The following is a 22,398-nucleotide window of genomic DNA, read 5'->3' as shown; positions in this document are numbered from 1 at the left end:
GACACAAGAACAAATGGATATAAACTGGCCACTAGGAAATTTAGATTAGAAATTAGACGAAGGTTTCTAACCATCAGAGGAGTGAAGTTTTGGAATAGCCTTCCGAGGGAAGTAGTGGGGGCAAAAGATCTATCTTGCTTTAAGATTAAACTCGATAAGTTTATGGAGGAGATGGTATGATGGGATAACATGGTTTTGGTAATTAAATATTCATGGTAAATAGGCCCAATGGCCTGTGATGGGTTTTTAGATGGGGTAAGATCCAAGTTACCCGGGAAAGAATTTTCTGTAGTATCTGGCTGATGAATCTTGCCCATATGCTCAGGGTTTAGCTGATCGCCATATTTGGGGTCGGGAAGGAATTTTCCTCCAGGGCAGATTGGAAGGCCCTGGAGGTTTTTCGCCTTCCTCTGTAGCATGGGGCACGGGTCACTTGCTGGAGGATTCTCTGCTCCTTGAGGTCTTCAAACTACAATTTGAGGACTTCAATAGCACAGATATAGGTGTGAGGTCTTTTTTAGGAGTGGTGGGTGAAATTTAGTGGCCTGCATTGTGCAGGAGGTCAGACTAGATGATCATAATGGTCCCTTCTGGCCTAAATATCTATGAACCCCCTGCTCAAAGCAGGACCAATCCCCAACTAAATCATCCTAGCCAGGGCTTTGTCAAGCCTGACCTTAAAAACCTCTAAAGAAGGAGATTCCACCATCTCCTTAGTCTCTCGGTCCCTAGTCTGTAGCAGTGCATGGGATTCTTCTGTCCTAAGTGCAGGACTCTGTACTTGTCTTTGTCGAACCTCAGATTTCTTTTGGCCCAATCCTCTAATTTGTCTCTAAGTCCCCCTGTATCCTATCCCTACCCTCCAGCGTATCTACCACTCCTCCCAGTTTAGTGTCATCTGCAAGCTTGCTGAGGGTGCAGTCCACACCATCCTCCAGATCATTAATGAAGATATTGAACAAAAACAGCCCCAGGACCGATTCTTGGGGCACTCCACTTGATACTGGCTGCCAACTAGAAATAGAGCCATTGATCACTACCCGTTGAGCCCAACGATCTATCCAGCTTTCTATTCACCTTATAGTCCATTCATCCAGCTCATACTTCTTTAACTTGCTGGCAAGAATGCTGTGGGAGACCATATCAAAAGCTTTGCTAAAGTCAAGGAATAACACGTCCACTGCTTTCCTCTCATCCACAGAGCCAGCTATCTCATTATAGAAAGCAATTAGATTAGTCAGGCATGACTTGCCCTTGGTGAATCCATGCTGGCTGTTCCTGATCACTTTCCTCTCCTCTAAGTTCTTCAGAATTGATTCCTTGAGGACCTGCTCCATGATTTTTCCAGGGATTGAGGTGAGGCTGGCTGGTCTGTAGTTCCCCGGATCCTCCTTCTTCCCTTTTTTAAAGATGGGCACTACATTAGCCTTTTTCCAGTCATCCAGGACCTCCCCCGATCACCATGAGTTTTCAAAGATAATGGCCAAGGGCTCTGGAATCACATCTGCCAACTTCTTTAGCACCCTCGGATGCAGCGCATCTGGCCCCATGGACTTGTGCTCGTCCAGCTTTTCTAAATAGTCCCAAACCACTTCTTTCTCCACAGAGGGCTGGTCACCTCCTCCCCATGCTATGCTGCCCTGTACAGTAGTCTGGGAGCTGACCTTGTTTGTGAAGACAGAGGCAAAAAAAGCATTGAGTATATTAGATTTTTCCACATCCTCTGTCACTAGGTTGCCTCCCTCATTCAGTAAGGGGCCCACACTTTCCTTGACTTTCTTCTTGTTGCTAATATACCTGAAGAAACCCTTCTTGTTACTCTTAACATCTCTTGCTAGCTGCAACTCCAAGTGTGATTTGGCCTTCCTGATTTCACTTCTGCATGCCTGAGCAATATTTTTATACTCCTCCCTGGTCATTTGTCCAGTCTTCCACTTCTTGTAAGCTTCTTTTTTGTGTTTAAGATCAGCAAGGATTTCACTGTTAAGCCAAGCTGGTCGCCTGCCACATTTACTATTCTTTCTACACATCGGGATGGTTTGTTCCTGTAACCTCACTAAGGATTCTTTAAAACACAGCCAGCTCTTCTGGACTCCTTTCCCCCTCATGTTATTCCCCCAGGGGATCCTGCCCCTCAGTTCCCAGAGGGAGTCAAAGTCTGCTTTTCTGAAGTCCAGGGTCTGTATTCTCCTGCTCTCCTTTCTTCCTTGTATCAGGATACTGAACTCGACCTTCTCATGGTCACTGCCTCCTAGGTTCCCCTCCACTTTTGCTTCCCCTACTAATTCTTCCCCGTTTGTGAAGCAGGTCAAGAAGAGCTCTGCCCCTTGTTGGTTCCTCCAGCACTTGCACCAGGAAATTGTCCCCTACCCTTTCCAAAAACGTCTTGTATTGTCTGTGCACCACTGTATTGCTCTCCCAGCAGATATCAGGGTGATTGAAGTCTCCCATGAGAACAAGGGCCTGCGATCTGGTAACTTCTGTTAGTTGCCGGAAGAAAGTCTCATCCACCTCATCCCCCTGGTCTGGTGGTCTATAGCAGACTCCCACCATGACATCCCCTTTGTTGCTCACACTTCTAAACTTAATCCAGAGACGCTCAGGCTTTTCTGCAGTTTCATATCAGAGTTCTGAGCAGTCATACTGCTCCCTTACATACAATGCAACTCCCCCACCGTTTCTGCCCTGCCTGTCCTTCCTGAACAGTTTATATCCATCCACTCCAGTCATGTGAGTTATCCCACCAAGTCTCTGTTATTCCAATCACATCATAATTTCTTGACTGTGCCAGGACTTCCAGTTCTCCCTGCTTGTTTCCCAGGCTTCTTGCATTTGTGTATAGGCACTTAAGATAACTCGCTGATCATCCCACTTTCTCAGCATGAGGCCCTACCCTCTTGTACTATCCTGCTCGTGCTTCCTCCTGGTATCTCACTTCCCCACTTACCTCAGGGCTTTGGTCTCCTTCCCCTGCTCATACAAGACTATAAACTTGCACACTAGGATCCTTAAATCTGTACTTATTCATGCCATATGTAAGCAAATAAAAAAAATTGTTTCCTCTAAGCTTATAGAAACTTTTATATTGTTGTGTAGATAGGGGTTCGATAGATAGCTCTGGCCTCTCATTAAATATGTCCTTTATTGGTCTCTTCTTACACTCTTCAAGTCTTAAAACACAAGTACACTTTCACAATTACACAATAAAACAAGGTTCACAATATTGCAGCTGGGCTCTCACTTCAGTTCGTTCTTATATCTCACTGACTGGCAACACACCATCTCTTATAGACCCACAAGGGCATGGCTGACAACATTCTAAGAGGTTTGAGGACAATGTAGTTCTCAAAGTCTGGAAGGTTCTATGAACATTTTAGGAACTTAGCAAAAAATGAATCCACATACAAAATACCTGAAACCTTTTAATTCAAACATTCTATTTCCCCTTTTGTCACTAACAACAAAAACAGTACCCCGAGCCAAGCCTGGTGCCCTCCAAGCCCAGCACCCGAGATGGTCGCCTGATCCTAAATCTGGCCCTGGCTACAAGGAAGGGATGAATCAATTATGTTGGAGTATCCAACATGTGTGTCCTTTAAGGATTTGTTTCTCAAGTGAAGCAATAATGTTATATGATAATTATATAAGCCTTTCAGGGCAGGGACTCTCCCTTACTATGTCTTTCTACAGCAACTAGCATGAGGTCCCAATCCTGAGCAAGGCGTCTGGGTGTGACTGTGAAGCAAATAGCCTCATTTCTCAGACTATAACTAGCCTTTCAAAAGTGGCTACTAACTTTGGCTGCCCCAGCTGGACCCAATTTTCAGTAATGTTGAACATCCATACCTAGAGCTGGGTTAATAATTGATTTTTCGCTTTGGCCAGAAAACTGAAAATATTAGAAAAAAATATTTGCTTTGATTCTGAAAATATTCAGAGTTTGTCAAAATTCAAGTCCCTTCCGCAATGAATATTTAAGTATTTATACAAAGTGGAGCAGCTGCAACAGGAGAGGTTGAGACTAACCCACTCTAGACTAGCCTAGAGCCTAATGGTTGAGCTATTCAACTGGGAGGAGCTGAGATCAAGTCCTGCTCCAAAGGGGGGATTCAAACATGGGTCTTCCACATTCAGAAACATGCCCTAACCATTGGGTTAAAGGTTAAAAGAGGACAGGGACATGGACACATGCATGAGTTTTCTGAAGCTGAGCCTTGAAAAAAAAAAATTTGTCTTGGCTGAAACTGGGTCAAATTTACCAGTAGTTTCACACACCATTTTTTGGCAAATAAACTGTTGGTCTGAAAATTTTTGCTCAGCTCTACCCATAACTCCATGTGAAGTCAACAAGAACTGTGGGTGCTCAGCCCCTCTGATCATCAAGCTGTAGAAGTCAGCTGCAGGGCACTGAAAATTAACGTCCAATTTTGCTTATAGCTTTTCTGACATATTTATAGCAAGGGGGTTTAGTTGGTTCATATTTAAATCACTGCATTTATTGGCAAAATTAGTCCTTTTTTCATGCTTCTACAACAAATAGAGATGGACCAAAACTGGCATCTTTGATCCAAATTTTTGATTTTCAGGGTGGGAAAAAGAAAACAATTTCCCATAATTCAGGGCTAAAAAATCTCACAATGTTGTGACACTGTTCAATCCAATTCAGAATTGGATTCTGATGTAATTAAATTAGTGCTAAAGCCTATAGAATAGAAGAGGTTGTGATCCAGTTTTTTTCTGAGTCATCCTATGCAATTCTATAGGAAGGATAAAATTCTCTATTAAAGTCTACAGAAAGGCTATTTATTCAATTCTATAAGGCTTCTACAGTAAGGGCAATGTCCTTCTATTCTGTGTGCCTCTTAGCGCCAGGAGTATTGCCTCCCTATTGCTCTTCCGCTGTTGGCGAGTCCACAGTGAGTCTTCCTGGCTGACTTCCTGACCTCCACATGCGGCTTATGTACCCATCCTTGGTTCCTTGGCCTGAAGAGAGAGATGGAAACTGGCAGCAGGGGGAACTGATCATGTTGGTTACAGACTGCCTCTCTGGCACAGAGAAAGGGAATGTTGGGGTTCACTCCAGGGAAAGTGTCTCCATATTCAAGAAATAAGCCAGCTCCTACATACTCAGCACTTGAGAATTAGCCAGTTTCCTAAAGACTTTAAGACACAGACAAAGAATTAAAAATATGCTAGGTGCTTTACAAAGTATGAAGAAAAGTGGCAAAATGTTCAGAAGTGCTTAAGAATCAGATTTTAAAAAGGTATTTAGATGCATAAGTCCCACTGAAATCAATAGGAGCTTGGTATCTAGGTGCTTTTGAAAATCCTACTTGCTGTCTATCTGCATTTTCAGGCAGATAAATACCTTCTAATGTATGGCCCTAAGTGACATAGCCCTGGTCTACACTAGGACTTTAGGTCGAATTTAGCAGCGTTAAATTGATGTAAACCTGCACCCGTGCACACGATGAAGCCCTTTATTTCGACTTAAAGGGCTCTTAAAATTGATTTCCTTACTCCACCCCTGACAAGTGGATTAGCGCTTAAATCTGCCTTGCCAGCTCGAATTTGGGGTACTGTGGACACAATTCAACGGTATTTGCCTCCGGGAGCTATCCCAAAGTACTCCATTGTGACTGCTCTGGACAGCACTCTCAACTCAGATGCACTGGCCAGGTAGACAGGAAAAGAACCGCGAACTTTTGAATCTCATTTCCTTTGGCCAGCGTGGCAAGCTGCAGGTGACCATGCAGAGCTCATCAGCAGAGGTGACCATGATGGAGTCCCAGAATCGCAAAAGAGCTCCAGCATGGACCGAACGGGAGGTACGGGATCTGATCGCTGTATGGGGAGAGGAATCCATGCTCTCAGAACTCTGTTCCAGTTTTCGAAATGCCAAAACCTTTGTCAAAATCTCCCAGGGCATGAAGGACAGAGGCCATAACAGGGACCCGAAGCAGTGCCGCATGAAACTTAAGGAGCTGAGGCAAGCCTACCAGAAAACCAGAGAGGCGAACGGCCACTCCGGGTCAGAGCCCCAAACATGCCATTTCTATGATGAGCTGCATGCCATTTTAGGGGGTTCAGCCACCACTACCCCAGCTGTGTTGTTTGACTCCTTCAATGGAGATGGAGGCAACACGGAAGCAGGTTTTGGGGACGAAGATGATGATGAAGAGGAGGTTGTAGACAGCTCACAGCAAGCAAGCGGAGAAACCAGGTTTTCCGACAGCCAGGAACTGTTTCTCACCCTGGACCTGGAGCCAGTACCCCCTGAACCCACCCAAGGCTGCTTCCTGGACCCGGCAGACGGAGAAGGGACCTCCGGTGAGTGTACCTTTTAAAATACTATACATGGTTTAAAAGCAAGCATGTGAAAGGATTAATTTGCCTGGCGTTCGTGCCTCTCCTGGATGTACTCTCAAAGCCTTTGCAAAAGGTTTCTGGGGAGGGCAGCCTTATTGTGTCCTTCATGGCAGGACACTTTACCACTCCAGGCCAGTAACACGTACTCGGGAATCATTGTACAACAAAGCATTGCAGTGTATGTTTGCTGGCGTTCCAACAACATCCGTTCTTTATCTCTCTGTGTTATCCTAAGGAGAGTGAGATATCATTCTTGGTCACCTGGCTGAAATAGGGTGCTTTTCTTCAGGGGACACTCAGAAGAGCCCATTCCTGCTGGGCTGTTTGCCTGTGGCTAAACAGAAATGTTCCCCGCTGTTAGCCACGGGGAGGGGGGAGGGTTGAGGGAGTAGCCACGCGGTGGGGGGAGGCAAAATGCGACCTTGTAACGAAAGCACATGTGCTATGTATGTAATGTTAACAGCAAGGTTTACCCTGAAAGAGTGTAGCCACTGTTTTATAAAATGTGTCTTTTTAAATACCGCTGTCCCTTTTTTTTTCTCCACCAGCTGCATGTGTTTCAATGATCATAGGATCTTCTCCTTCCCAGAGGCTAGTGAAGATTAGAAAGAAAAAAAAATGCACTCGAGATGAAATGTTCTCCAAGCTCATGCTGTCCTCCCACACTGACAGAGCACAGACGAATGCGTGGAGGCAAATAATGTCAGAGTGCAGGAAAGCACAAAATGACTGGAAGGAGAGGTGGCGGGCTGAAGAGAGTAAGTGGCGGGCTGAAGAGAGGGCTGAAGCTGAAATGTGGCGGCAGCGTGATGAGAGGAGGCAGGATTCAATGCTGAGGCTGCTGGAGGACCAAACCAGTATGCTCCAGTGTATGGTTGAGCTGCAGCAAAGGCAGCTGGAGCACAGACTGCCACTACAGCTCCTGTGTAACCAACCGCCCTCCTCCCCAAGTCCCATAGCCTCCACCCCCAGACGCCCAAGAACGCGGTGGGGGGGCCTCCGGCCAACCAGCCACTCTGCCACAGAGGATTGCCCCAAAAAAAGAAGGCTGGCATTCAATAAATTTTAAAGTTGTAAACTTTTAAAGTGCTGTGTGGCATTTTCCTTCCCTCCTCTACCACCCCTCCTGGGCTACCTTGGTAGTCATCCCCCTATTTGTGTGATGAATGAATAAAGAATGCATGAATGTGAAGCAACAATGACTTTATTGCCTCTGCAAGCGGTGATCGAAGGGAGGAGGGGAAGGGTGGTTAGCTTACAGGGAAGTAGAGTGAACCAAGGGGCGGGGGGTTTCATCAAGGAGAAACAAAGAGAACTTTCACACCGTAGCTTGGCCAGTCATGAAACTGGTTTTCAAAGGTTCTCTGATGCGTACCGCGCCCTCCTGTGCTCTTCTAACCGCCCTGGTGTCTGGCTGCGTGTAACCAGCAGCCAGGCGATTTGCCTCAACCTCCCACCCCGCCATAAACGTCTCCCCCTTACTCTCACAGATATTGTGGAGCACACAGCAAGCAGTAATAACAGTGGGAATATTGGTTTCGCTGAGGTCTAACCGAGTCAGTAAACTGCGCCAGCGTGCCTTTAAACGTCCAAATGCACATTCTACCACCATTCTGCACTTGCTCAGCCTGTAGTTGAACAGCTCCTGACTACTGTCCAGGCTGCCTGTGTACGGCTTCATGAGCCATGGCATTAAGGGGTAGGCTGGGTCCCCAAGGATACATGTAGGCATTTCAACATCCCCAACAGTTATTTTCTGGTCTGGGAATAAAGTCCCTTTCTGCAGCTTTTGAAAGAGACCAGAGTTCCTGAAGATGCGAGCATCATGTACCTTTCCCAGCCATCCCACATTGATGTTGGTGAAACGTCCCTTGTGATCCACCAGAGCTTGCAGCGCTATTGAAAAGTACCCCTTGCGGTTTATGTACTCGGCGGCTTGGTAATCCGGTGCCAAGATAGGGATATGGGTTCCGTCTATGGCCCCACCACAGTTAGGGAATCCCATTGCAGCAAAGCCATCCACTATGACCTGCACATTTCCCAGGGTCACTACCCTTGATATCAGCAGATCTTTGATTGCGTGGGCTACTTGCATCACAGCAGCCCCAACAGTAGATTTGCCCACTCCAAATTGATTCCCAACTGACCGGTAGCTGTCTGGCATTGCAAGCTTCCACAGGGCTATCGCCACTCGCTTCTCAACTGTGAGGGCTGCTCTCATCTTGGTATTCATGCGCTTCAGGGCAGGGGAAAGCAAGTCACAAAGTTCCATGAAAGTGCCCTTACGCATGCGAAAGTTTCGCAGCCCTGGGAATCGTCCCAGACCTGCAACACTATGCGGTCCCACCAGTCTGTGTTTGTTTCCCAAGCCCAGAATCGGTGTTCCACAGCATGAACCTGCCCCATTAGCACCATGATGCATGCATTGGCAGGGCCCATGCTTTCAGAGAAATCTGTGTCCATGTCCTGATCACTCACGTGACCGCCCTGACGTCGTCTCCTCTCCCGGTATCGCTTTGCCAGGTTTTGGTGCTGCATATACTGCTGAATAATGCGTGTGGTGTTTAATGTGCTCCTAATTGCCAAAGTGAGCTGAGCGGCCTCCATGCTTGCCTTGGTATGGCGTCCACACAGAAAAAAGGCGCAGAACGATTGTCTGCCGTTGCTCTGACGGAGGGAGGGGCGACTGACGACACGGCTTACAGGGTTGGCTTCAGGGAGCTAAAATCAACAAAGGGGGTGGCTTTACATCAAGGAGTATTTCAGGCAGGACTTCACGGAGGGTTCCAATAAGAAATGGTGCACCTAAGTTATTGTTCTTATTGGAACAAGGACGTTAGCCTGGCCTCTGATTGATACATGGCTAGATTTACCTCGCTGCACCTTCTCTGTGAGTGACTACAGTGTGACCTAGAGGAATGAGTCCCCTAGACGGGGGAAGCAAATGAGTACAAAACAAATCTGGTCTATTTCTTGTTTTGATCCACTCCATCTATCTTTTATCTTTGGCTGGCCGCAGATGGTGCAGAAGGACTGCAAGCAATCCACATCTCATGGCTGCTCGGCAGAAGATGGTACAGTTCGACTGCTAGCCATCCTCATCTCTTGCCTGCCCGGCAGAAGATGGTACAGTATGACTGCTAGCAATCTGTATCGCCTGCCTGCTCACCATAAGACGGTTCAATGGGACTGACTGCAGGACTAAAGAGAATGACCTGGTCAAGTCACTCCAAATTTAGTCCCTGCGCCCATGTCTGCCCAGGCGCTCCCAGCCGACGCAGCCAGGAGCACCTCGGACACGATGAGGACGACTACCAATCGTATTGTACCGTCTGCTGCCAGAAGGCAAGGGGTTGCTGCTACTGTGTAGCCATGCAGTACCGCGTCTGCCAGCACCCAGGAGCCATAGGGTGACGGTTACCTGAGCGGGCTCCATGCTTGCCGTGGTATGGCGTCTGCACAGGTAACTCAGGAAAAAAGGCGCAAAACGATTGTCTGCCCTTGCTTTCACGGAGGGAGGGAGGGAAGGGTGGCCTGACGATATGTACCCAGAACCACCCGCGACAATGTTTTAGCCCCATCAGGCATTGGGATCTCAACCCAGAATTCCAATGGGCAGTGGAGACTGCGGGAACTGTGGGATAGCTACCCACAGTGCAACACTCCGGAAGTCGACTCTAGCCTCGGTACTGTGGAAGCACTCCGCCGAGTTAATGCTCTTAATGCACTTAGAGCATTTTCTGTGGGGACACACACACTCGAATATATAAAACCGATTTCTAAAAAACCGACTTCTATAAATTCAACCTTATTCCGGAGTGTAGACATACCCATGGGAACCTAAGACTCATTGAGAGTCAATAGGAGACAGGATTCTAAGTGCCTAAATCCCTTTTGAAAATATCACTGAGGCTCAGGTACTTTTTTTAAACATTTTACTCAGAGACCCTGCCCAAAAGCTCACATTTGAAACAGGCAACTCAGATTGAGGAAGGGGGGGATCAATTAAAAAAAAACAACCACCCAGCTTTTTATGTTTGTCTAGTTTGTTAACACTTTTTCTAAGGGAAAGACTAGATAAAGTCTATAGGCTTTACAATAACTGGTCCATTTAAAAAAAAGTATTAGTTATTGTAATTGGACCAATTTCTGTTGGTGAAAGAGTCAAGCTTTTGAGCTCTGCAGAGCTTGTCTCTCTCACCAACAGAAGTCGGTCCAATAAAAGATATTATCTCACCCATGTTGTGTCTCTCATATCCTGGGACCAACATGGATACAACACCACTGCATACAACAAGTGATCTGAAAGAGGAGAGGATGTGGGTATGGCAGACAAAGCCAGCAAGCTGGATCCAGGCCCATCAGCCACATGGAATAAGGTTCAGAGAAGAGAGTAGGGAAAGGATAATAGGAAGGTGACAGTTAAGTCATGTAGGTTGGTGTGACAGGGCAGCTGCTCCAGAGCACCATCTCGTGGACAGAGGTCACTCTGCAGCACCATGCCCTGTTTCCTCTACCTTCTCAGGGTCCTCAGGAACTGCACTCTGCTAGCCTAAAGCTAAATTTAAAACATTCCCCCCTGGGGTCCAATTTATTTGGTCCTTAGACAGTTTGGCCTACAAGACCCCAATGCTAGCATTCAATGTCTTTCTCCCCTTAGGTAGGGAGTCCCCAGCCCCCCTTCTCAGAAGCGGATTCCAGTTCAATCACCACTCCTAGGCTTTACCCAGGTAGAGCTCAACTTTCAGGGTTTGCCTTCCAAATTCCACTCATGTCAAGGTCTTCTTCCTGCCTTAGCGGGCTATTCCCAGTTATCCTCGCTGGGGCAGCTCCCCTCATCTCAGGGTCTTCCCTGCAGGAGACTTTCCTCAGTCTCTACCACAGCTTCCTGAGCCCCCCCTTTCACTGCAGCCTCCCATAGCTCTTTATTGGGCAATGGCAATCTCCTGACTCCTCTCAGAGGTAGCTTCTTAGTAAGCAGGGTTGGCTGGCCCCACGCCTTCCATCCCTTAGGGCAAGTCAGCCCGTTACCCTTGATTAGAGCAAATTGGGGAGGAATGCTTAACCTTTGATACGGAATCATCTTCTAGTGTTGTAGTTTTTCCAGATTCTACATAGTTTCCAAAGTAATTTTTCATTGTTTAAGTCCCAATTCAGAAAGCCCTTGAGCTGCAATAGGCCATGAGCTCATGCTTACCTTTAAACAGATGCCTAAGTACTGTCCTGAATAGGGATGTGCTCTGGAATCGAGGACTATGTATACATGCTCAAATTCCTCATCCGAAGCATTCTTATATCAGTCACAGCTATTAAACAGCTTTTTGTAGCCACTTAATAACCAATGATCACTGTTTCATAGGCTGAATTAAATTTATATACCAAGATTCATTCCTGTAGGTGTAGCGTGGAACAAAAGCCAAGTGAAGGAAAAGGAGTTCACCATCAAGACCAGATACTCCTCCCCACCCATCCTTCTGGTGCCTAATGTGAAAGAGGAGACTAATTACATTGATTCTGCAGTTCAGCTGAAAGGGTCACCTGATAGAAATAATGCTGCTGTGATGTTAAATGGCTTATTTAGCAGGGATTACCACTTCCCTAGAGAGCTACAGCATAAAAATAGCTGCAGAGATGATGGCTCGCATAACAAACACGATTAACTCTTGCCTAATTGCTCAACAATTTATCTGTGATAAAAGCAACTGCAACATTCCTTTTCTCCCCCAGTTTGAAGGGCGCAAGTTTGTGCTCACCTTCACAATAGATTCGGCACAGACAGTGAGAACTTGATGAAAAGCCCTGTTGTAAGCCAGTACGTTGATGTTTCTTTCGTGTGTTTGTGGAACCTGTTTGGTGTCTTGTATCATCCGGGTTAGAGGATAAATATCAATGACAGATGACCCTGAAAATGGCAAGAGAGGTACTAATACATAACATTTATGTGACTGTGCAAACTGCCATTTGCGGAAATGGATCAACTCTATATAAACCATTGTATTTGATTTGAATTATGCAAGAGAATATAGAGATACCTCTGGCCTGTATTAGTTCTAGAGAATTTCTGCTGTCTGAAGAAAAGTAGAAAATAGTCACCACTCTCAAGCACAACAAACAATCACTAAATTGGAATATTTATCATATTTTGCTGCCTTAGACAATCAACTATCTAATTTTTATGGGAGAGGCAACTTTAGCCCCCAGATCAATAGGAACTAGGGGATTTATAGTTCCAGAGGGGGCCAGTGTAGGAAGGAACAAATTGATTCCTCAATCCTGATTGATAGCAATCTCACTGAGTAAAGCAATCCCAGAAGTCACTTCCTATTGAACAAAGCAAATCCGTCTGTAAGCTATGCTGTCGTTTCAATACCTTGGTTTATGCAGCACTGTAGGTACGCATGGCACTTTGCAGACAAATAAAACCTACATCTCTTTGATCAGAGCATTTACAGTCAAAATGAACCATGGCATAGGGAAATGAGAGAAGGTTGAAGAAGGGTCAGTTTTCAACTGCATAAGCTCACATGCCTATTTGTGCAGTGTACACATGCAAGTTCCCATTTTATTTATTGTAACATAATTGAACTGGTACAAGACTTAGGTTCAGCAGTGGATTTGTAGGAGGAGAAGGTGTCTGCAAGGTGCAGGGTATGATTCCAGACATATGGGACAATACTGGAGAAAGCACCACTGTGCATCTGTCAAAATATGCAAATAGAGCATGTTAGACAGTAGGACTCATCCATAAACATCTGTATCTGTAATGATTTATGGACATGAGAGGATTAAAATCTGAAGCCTTCTATGTAAATACATGTCAAGTAGATGGCAGTGAGGATTAGTTCTCCTATGCATAACTTGGGTCTCTTGCCCTCTCTGGCAGTGAGGAGGAATTCATTTTACCTTTTAATAGAATCGCTAGCAGGGCTTAGTGTTTAGTCATAATCATCCTTGTATGGATTGTAGAACAGTGTGGCGAGACAATTCATCTCACACTAAATCCTCAGCTGAGGAAATATCCAACTATGTATCTGCAAATCCTATAGGATTTAAAACTTTAAATGACCCTTTTCACATATAACTATTTCACTGGCCTTCAGAATAAGATGACACAAACTTTAAGAGACTCAATCAAATGCCAGACTAAACAGAAAGGTCAGGCAGACTAACATCCTTTACAGGAATGTAGGGCGCTTCTGCTGAATCACTCTGGGCACATGTGGTAAGCCCTCTTCAAGAAGGCTCAAGGTAATTGACAAATTAGACAAATCAAATGTTGAGGTACGAGTGGTGGTCTCCTCCCTTTGGAGGGAAACCCTACAAATAGCCAAACCTAGGAGGAAGCTCAGCTGCACTTTATATTACTGAGTCATTGTTTGATTTACCAGCTAAGCCAAACTGCAGGAAGAGTCTGTGCACTCTAAATGGGGTCAGCCCTTTCACAATAGGTGTTTAATTTGGCAACATGGGCTTGTGGTTAAAACTCCGGGTTTAGAGTCAGCAGTTTGAGCTTCTATTCCCTAATGCTGCTACTCATAACCTATGCAGCCTTGGGCAAGTGACAAGTACTATGGCATCCAAATATATGTAAAATATGGGAATCAATAGACTAGATGGACATTTAATAGTTTTCTACATCTCAAATTCTGCACAGGTTTAACATAAAAACTAAGTCTTCTCTTCCCATCCCCTACACCCCAAATGAACAATACTCCTTACGGTAGAGGTTTAAAGAAAAAACAAAAAAACAGGACATGCAACACTGGGCTGCAGCAAATTGGGATTCTTCCCTGCAGCCAATACTTTCACCCCAGCCACAGCGTTCAAACTATTGCTAATGCTGAGACTTGAGTAGCAACCGTAGATCAGGTCTGCTAATGCTCCACAGCCTGGGAAAGGGAGGAATCCTCACATACCTGTACCAGTGAAGATGCCCAGCGCCCAACTCAGCTACATGGGGTGCATGCTGGGAGAAAAACACTGGGCCAAATGCCACTCATCTATGATTTATACCATGTAACTCCCAGTGACTTCATTGGAATTACTCTAGATTTATACTCATGTAACAGAGCTTAATTTGGGCCTCTTTAATACAGTCCAAAATTTGTTATCACTCAGCTGAAGCCTTTTAACAAAGGGACGTAACTATTTATTTTCTTCCATATACAAAACTGAAAATAGATCTTCATTAGAGTGATCAATAGTGCATTAAGAATATTGTTGTTTGGGTGCAAAATGGGAGGCAAGCATTCTGTCAGATTCTTAGCTAACACTTTCAGAACAGGTCCAGAAGATCTAAGCAGTGAATTTCCATCTCTGCAGAAGCACTAAGACTGCTGTCTGAATCTCCACTGTCCTCTGTCACTTCAAAGTTTCAGAAATATTAAATAAGTTTCTTCTTTCCAAGAGACAATGGAGTGCCCAGAAAATAGCGTTGACTCCATGGTCACTGTTCTGTTTTCTATACAATTGTCTTCTTTAAAACAACAACAACAAAACAACCAAAACTTTCAGATATATAGAGTTAGTGAGAAACTGTCACCACCAAGGCTTTGTCTTTTCTAAGAAAAAGAAGTGTATGTTCTTACCTCATGTTAACTAAGGCAAGGTAAAATCTTAGTGAAGACATGGCAGTTTGTAGTTTTTAAATGTTAGCAGGTTAAGGTAAAGATTATACAGGAATCTAGGGTTTACTTTAGTGAGGACGAACTTCAAGATACAGTGAACCAAGTATTTAAATAAGAACATAAGAACGGCCATAGTGGGTCAGATCAATGGTCCATCTAGCCCAGTATCCTGTTTTCTGACACTGGCCAATGCCAGATGCTCCAAAGGGAATGAACAGACCAGGGCAATCATCAAGTGATCCATCTCCTGTCATCTAGTCCCAGCATTTGGCAGTCACTGGCTAAGGACACCCAGAGCAAGGGGTTGCATCCCTGATCATCTTGGCTAATAGCCATTGATGGACATATCCTCCATGAAATTATCAAGTTCTTTTTTTAATCCAGTTATAGTTTTGGCCTTTACAACATCCCTTGGCACCAAGTTCCACAGATTTTTGTATCATCTGCAAACTTGGCCACCTCACTGTTTATCCCTTTTTCCAGATAATTTATGAATAAGCTGAACATGTTGAAATGGGCAGCCTTCCATTCTTCCCTGTTTCTAAGATAAGTTGTTCACATCTTCCCCCAGAAAAAGCAGGGAGCTTCCCTGGAAGGTGGGAAGAGAACCTGCCACCTCACAAAGAGTGTGTTCGAACTGCCAGGCCAGAAGGGAGGGGCTGGCAGCTGGACCCCATTATGTCAGCCAGGAGCCTTTAAAAGGAAAAGTGTAGGCCATGGGGGAAGCTCTTGTTCTCATGTAAGAACACACTTTTCCTGGCGCCCAGACTGACAGGCTCCTGCCTCCAGCAGTCTGGAGGGCAAGACACTCTAAACTCGAGTGTCTTGGGAACTGACTGTGGTTGTAACATTCTCTGAAGAACAGTGACATGGGGAGAGATCCCTTTCAAGGGATTTAAATAAACAACAACAGATGGCAGGGCTGAAAGAGGGTGTAACTGGTTTCATTTTCCTGAAGAGGGGCTCAGCTTTCAAAAATTTGGGAAACTTTGCTTGAGAGAGATCATCTTCTGTGTCTGTCATCTTAAGCCTCTCATGCATATTCCATATTAAAAGGAAAACCAGATTTTATATATAAAATGAAACTCCTCCACCACATCAAACGGAGGGATGCCAAATAGCCTTCATCTGTAAATGCCTCATTAGCCAAGTGTAGAAAATTTCTGTCATGTCCTAGATTTCTGTACGTCCCCCGTATCTAACTTTCTCTACTGTCAGGCCATACTGCTGTCACCTTCTTCAGCGATGTTTCAGAATATGGAAAATCAAAAATTAAAATGAGGGGAAATGTGTTTCTCATTCACTAATTATGTCTACACACCTGTAATAAGCGTGCCATGGTTATTGTCAAATATCATGGCATAGATCTGCATTTCTGCAGGTTTCCCCTGACTATCGTGGAAGATCTGCAGCAGCGAAAGGGTCTGTATATCCCACACTCTAAAAACCTGGAGGAAAAAGAAAGGTGCATGGGTGTCACTATTATATTTCCAACTATTAATAATTTGTATTACTGTAGCAGTTAGCAGCCCCAACAAAGGTCAGGGCCCCACTGCATTAGGTAATGCACAAACACGTAGTCTGAGACAGTCCCTGTCCTGAAGAATTTACAATCTAACTAGACAAGAGAGGCCAAAAGAGCAGCGGTATCCCATTTTATAGAGGGTAAACTGAGCACAGAGTTGGAATTGCCCAATGTCTCAGAAGCAGTCTGTGACGGAGCTAGGATCTTAATCTCATGATAAGCACTGGATGGGAAATGGTTTTCCCATCCCACAAAAATGTTTGAGTTCAAACTTTCCTGGCTCAGTTTGGTACAAAAAATTGAAATCTCAAAAATTTTCCAGACAAAAAAAATTGGGGTTTTTGGTTTATCGGTTTGGATCAATCTAAATGTTTCATTTTGGTACTTTTGAAACGTCTTGTGATGCTGGCCTCTTTTTTAATCGATGTTTTAGTCTAATTAGCGTACATTTTGAAACAAAGTGGTTTTGAACTGGGAAACCAGGTTTTTTGTTTGAAAGTGTCGAAACTAAAAACATTGATAATTTTTTGTGGGGAGGGGGAACTGAGTTGGGAGAGTCATCAAAACTGAGCTGGTTTCATGAAGTTTCAGTTTCAAGGAATATGTGGTTTTTGAATGAAAATTCTCAATGTGTCCCACTCCTGAGTCTTAGTCTACTGCCTTAACAAGATTACCTCAACTTTCCTCTACTTTACCCTTCTCATATACGTGCTGATAAAAAAACCCCAGAGACTAGATGATAGTATTTTCAACATTGTGGCCAGGTTCTCCAATGACAGACCAGGTATACAGTACTTTAACTATAGTCAGTAAGGTTTATTTACATAAATGAATCCAACAGGAAAAGAATGAACAAAAGTGATTTAAGACAGAGCACTTAAATACACCCTGCTTCCACACACATCCCTCACTGCAGTAGCGCCCAGAGGTCCACACACACTGCTCTCAGTACTACCATGTTATGCCATAATTCCATGTTTGAGCACAAAGGATTTCCCAATAAAACAGACATCTTATACCACTAGAAGTTATTCTACCATCACTAGCAACTTCAGGCACAGATACATGCCTAGTCTCCTTCAACAGCCAAACTATGGTAATCTTTTCATGTATGTGCAAGTTACTTGGAGTAATTAAAAAGCATCATTAGATTATACTAGGTGCACCCAGCTTTGACCTTTGACCCATGGCAGGGTGGTGTGTCTATTTTTTAAATATACACGCAAGAGGCGTTAACTCTTATCTTTCCACTGGAAGAAAAGGTTGTGATGGCTCTGTAGTGTGACCAAGTGATTTAGGGTTTTTGAATGAAATACTCTGTACTCAGCAGTCCTTTCAATACAGCAGTAAAAAGCACACCGATTACTCAGCAGTTAACAGATTTTTTTTTAAAACCTTCATTTTAAATACCTTTTATTTGTAAAATCTCACTGGCACCAGAGGGCACAGTTAGAAGAAAATATTACTTTTTATCTTTTCCATTTACTGAGTCCCAGAAATTCCAGGGGACTCGGCTTGTGCCAAAAATAGAAATAATCTGATTAGGATCCTGGAGTTCCTGCTGTATGTTGTGAGCCAGATGGCTGCCTAATGCCTTTTTGAGGTCGTTTAATATCACATCCGTTGCGCAATACCTGTGACTGCTTGATCTCCCACCCTATATTGAATCCCGTGGGAACCAGAGGAATTCAGATGATCAGAGCTCAGATTATCAGAGCTCAGTCAGCAAAGGAAACGGCACCTCACCTGCAGAAAACACATTTCAAATTCCAGATGTCCAAAAAAAAATTTAATGGATATTTGAAGCTACGTCCAATGCATCTATTTTATACACACAAACACATCTCACCTGAAAGGTCTTCAGTTGTGGCCCCTCTCCATCAATGATCGATAGTTAATATTCTCTGCATAAATGGAGTGAAATAATCCACATTCATGGGCCCAAGGACACCACCACACATAGATGGGTCTATGAGCCAGAACCATGGAACCACTGTAGATCTGCCAATGCTCACAATTTAACTGAGAGTCTCTCAGTATTTGGTGGCTTTCTTAAAGCCCCATCTGCTAGAGTCAAGAGCCTGCATGGGCATCTTAACTTTCATTTTAAAAAAAAGTTTCTAGCCTTCAGGTTTACAAAGAAAAGCTTGAAAATGTGAAGCAGTGCACCCTAAAGGCTCTAGCAGGTTAACAAAGAGAACCTGAGATTTGTTTTATTTATTTTTTGAAAAAAGCACACCTCATGAACTTTAAGACAATCTTATTATTGGGAGGGTGGTGGGTGGAAGGGACTCATGATTTTTAAATACTACACTGGGTGAAAGTTTGTGTCCTGTATTATTGAGGAGGTCGGGTGATCATATTGGTCCCTTCTAGCCTTGACATATGTGAATTTATGCCTCATGCTTGAAGTGGGGAAGGAAGGAACAGCTGTATCTGTCTGGGGGTGCTGAGGGCATTGTAACTCCACACTGCAGGGGCAGATATAATACCCTAGAAGCACGAGGTGGGAGTGCACATATTCACCATTGCTACATCTATACTGTTGGCATATATACTGCTAACCAGTCTGTACATAAGGGAGAGAGAGACCATAGTCATGCTGTCATCTGCATTCTGGGATTTGCAACACTGTGGTCAGTGCTGGGCAGCCCCTTCCTCAACTCTCTTGAAGTGTTTCAAGTTATAGAAGTCTCTGTGTCTTATTTTCCGAGCGCATTCACACAAAACTCCCACAATTTAGAAAGAAACACAGGGGGAAGGTGATGACATGCATGCAAAACAAAATCATTCTGAGGATTGTCTTCATTTGGTAGGAGCAGTTACATCTATTACATGAGAAAGAATGTGATCTTGTGGCTAAAGCTCTGGACTGGGACTTGGGAAAAGTGCGTTCTGTTTCCCGCTCTCCCACAAATTTCCTGTGTGACCTTAAGCAACTCACTTCACCTCTATGCCTTGGTCTGTAAAATGAGGATAATGATACTTTCCTACCTCACAGAAATACTGAGACTAAATCAATGATTTCTGAGGAGCTCAGAGGTGAAGAGCATGAAGGTCTTCCAAATAAATGTGCCAGAGACAGGTTTAATTTAGTCTTTTCCCAAAAGGGAGCGCCTCAGCAGGGCCATGTTTATTTTGTATATTAAAATGTTTTACACTCATGCTATACAGTACATGCTTAAATGGTTCCTCAAATCTTGTATCAAAAACGATAATGTAAGACACCTTGAAAAATAGGGCAGCCACATCCACAGCTATAGAAACATACAGAGTTTAGATATCTGCAGACTTCGGTGAAGCTGCAACAGAGCCTTGAGCAGCTGCAGGCATAGATATAGTGTAAGCTATGGGGCTGCTGCACCAGTCCAGGAGGGAGCAATTCTATGCCATGTAGTCTGTTTCTGTGTCCTTGCCTTAGGTCACAATTTATTGATTGGACCAAATCTTAGGCATAATTATTGCCTCTGCTCCCAGGAGCTACAATTCACAAAGGGAAAAGGAGTACTTGTGGCACCTTAGAGACTAACCAATTTATTTGAGCATGAGCTTTCGTGAGCTACAGCTCACTTCATCAGATGCTGTAGCTCACGAAAGCTCATGCTCAAATAAATTGGTTAGTCTCTAAGGTGCCACAAGTACTCCTTTTCTTTTTGCGAATACAGACTAACACGGCTGTTCCTCTGAAAATTCACAAAGGCTTTCTCTTCTTCTCTCTCAGCCTCTCTAGGTCCTTGCCCTAATCCAAGAACTAATGCAAGCGGGGGTGCTGGAACAATTTTTATAGTGGGGGTGCTAATGATGGAAACCATGTGTTTACTGTTACTACTTCAAGCCAGGGAGTGTGGCAGCACCCTAGTTCCAGCACACCAGAGCTTCTCTACAACTCTCCAGGTCAGCAGAACTATTGCTGGCTTTATAAGACCCGGGGCTCATCAGACTATCACCTGACCCATAACCTGAGCTTGGAGGTAACTGATCAGTCACAGGTGGGGCTGGGTCCATGTCCCCTGAAAGGGTCCAGTAATCCTGTGACATATGGTAAGAAGAAAATGCAACTTTTGGGAACTCCCATTCAAGTTAAGATTCTCCAGTGGATCTCCAGGATAGAGCTGCACATTTTAGGGAGGGTGGGTCAGAGGGATTCAAAAAACAAAGATGCATTTAGCAGCTAGATTAAGGGTATTGTTGCATTACATACATGCAACCCCAAGGGATCTTATCTCTGCAACCGGAAAGAAGGACCTAAAAAGGCACTGTTTGCACATTGACTTGACTATTGCAAAAGGACAGTGCCCTGAAACTTGTGGAAGCCACCCATAAGCATAAGCTCATGATAGGAACAGAAACACCAAGAAAAAAAGAAACCAACAGAGTTAAAAGCACAAATATCTAGGACAACAAGAGTAGAGCTCATTTCCAAATGCTTTTCTGATTATTATATTAGATACTACACATAGGCACCCTATAAAAACATACAACAGATTAGACATAAAGCATTTTTTCTTGATCTCTTTCTGCTCACTGTAGGGATATAATTTTGTAAAGCTTTTAATGACATGCTATATAATGAGGTCATCAATAAATTATAAGGAAATTACTTGCAGCCAGTATTACCTCAGAAGTGACCCAAACCATCATTTTATGTGAAACTCAAATACAACCATCCCCAGGATGTTATTAATTTAGAAACTTCTTTGACTTATAGGGAGAGGGCAGATTAAACTTTCATTAAAGTCAGTATGAGCTCTAAAGTAATTGCTCTTTAGTTCATCTCTCCTAGTGTCAAGAAATCAAATCTGACAGGAAGAACATTTAGAAAAACAAAAACATGACATCTGTCAACTTCACAAGGAAAAGCAGTTAGGATCAAATTTATTATGGATGACTCAGAAGAATTAGCACCTTATATTAAAACTGCTCTAAATATGATGCCCTTTGAAGACTTAAGACAGTTGTTGGAAATGCTACTTTTACAAACTTACTATTAGATAAAGTTTAAAATGTCTCTAAATTCTGCACTAGAGCACCTTCAGTCTGAAAACCTGATTACTTAACAATTTAAGCCTCTCAACACCTCTGTGAGGTAAGCACAGTAAGTATTCTTTCCATTTTGCAGCTTGATAAACTTCTGCACAGAGACTCCTATCCTCAAAAAGGTATTTCAATAGAAGTTATGAAGCTAAATACCTTTGAGCATCTGGGCCAGAGAATTTAAGTGACTTCCTTAAGGCTACATAGCATGTTGGCGTTAAGAGTCTGATGTAGAATCCAGGAGTCTCGACGCCCTCAGTTCAAGCACCATATCATACTACTTGCTTCTTTTGAAAGTTTTGGCACCATGTGGTGTTTTCTGGGTACAATGTGTAGGCAGCAGCTCTATACTTTAAGAGAACCCTGATTCAGTTAGAAACAGTCTTCACCCATGATAAACTCAGCATCTAAAATGAAGTGCATCACAAGTGACAGTAAGCATTTCTTCAAAAGCTAACTGCTTATACATTCAGTTAAGAACTATTCAGTATTTTTAACATTATAAAAGCATTAAGGGAGTTTTTTATTTTATTTTTCAAATTTAGAGGGTCTCTTGGTTTGGAAAACATTGCTAAGAAGAAAAGGCAGCCAGAATTTAGAACCTGGTGTATTTGATAGTAAAATAAAAGTAGGCAGTAATATATGCTGAGACTGAAAATATTCAAGGTTATACAAGATCAGAAGGTAGAATGGAATTCTCCTGCCCTGGGAATGGATGTGAAGGTCATTGGAAATTTCCTGCATCACTAAACAATCTAATTGGTGCCTGAAAAAAAAAAACACAAACAAACCAATTCTTATAGAATTCCAAGGTTTCTGGAGCAATTATAGAAGGGGGGAGGG

At 43.7% G+C, this 22,398-nt stretch overlaps 1 protein-coding gene across 1 annotated transcript in view; it reads right to left on the bottom strand.

Moving 5' to 3' along the window:
- Positions 1 to 22,398, bottom strand: part of WDR64 (WD repeat domain 64) — a 133,082-nt gene that overhangs the window by 39,456 nt on the left and 71,228 nt on the right. Inside the window, exons 11-12 of the mRNA XM_048846211.2 lie at positions 16,318 to 16,444; positions 12,123 to 12,271 (exon numbers count right to left, since the gene is read on the bottom strand). Of these exons, the coding sequence (XP_048702168.1) occupies positions 12,123 to 12,271; positions 16,318 to 16,444 (276 nt within the window). The remainder of the gene's footprint in view (positions 1 to 12,122; positions 12,272 to 16,317; positions 16,445 to 22,398) is intronic.

This window comes from Caretta caretta, chromosome 3 (genome assembly GCF_965140235.1).
Source record: "Caretta caretta isolate rCarCar2 chromosome 3, rCarCar1.hap1, whole genome shotgun sequence".
Classification (NCBI taxonomy): Eukaryota; Metazoa; Chordata; order Testudines; family Cheloniidae; genus Caretta; species Caretta caretta.
The sequence above is the reverse complement of the archived record's forward strand: the minus strand, read 5'-3'. Positions and strand labels throughout refer to the sequence as shown.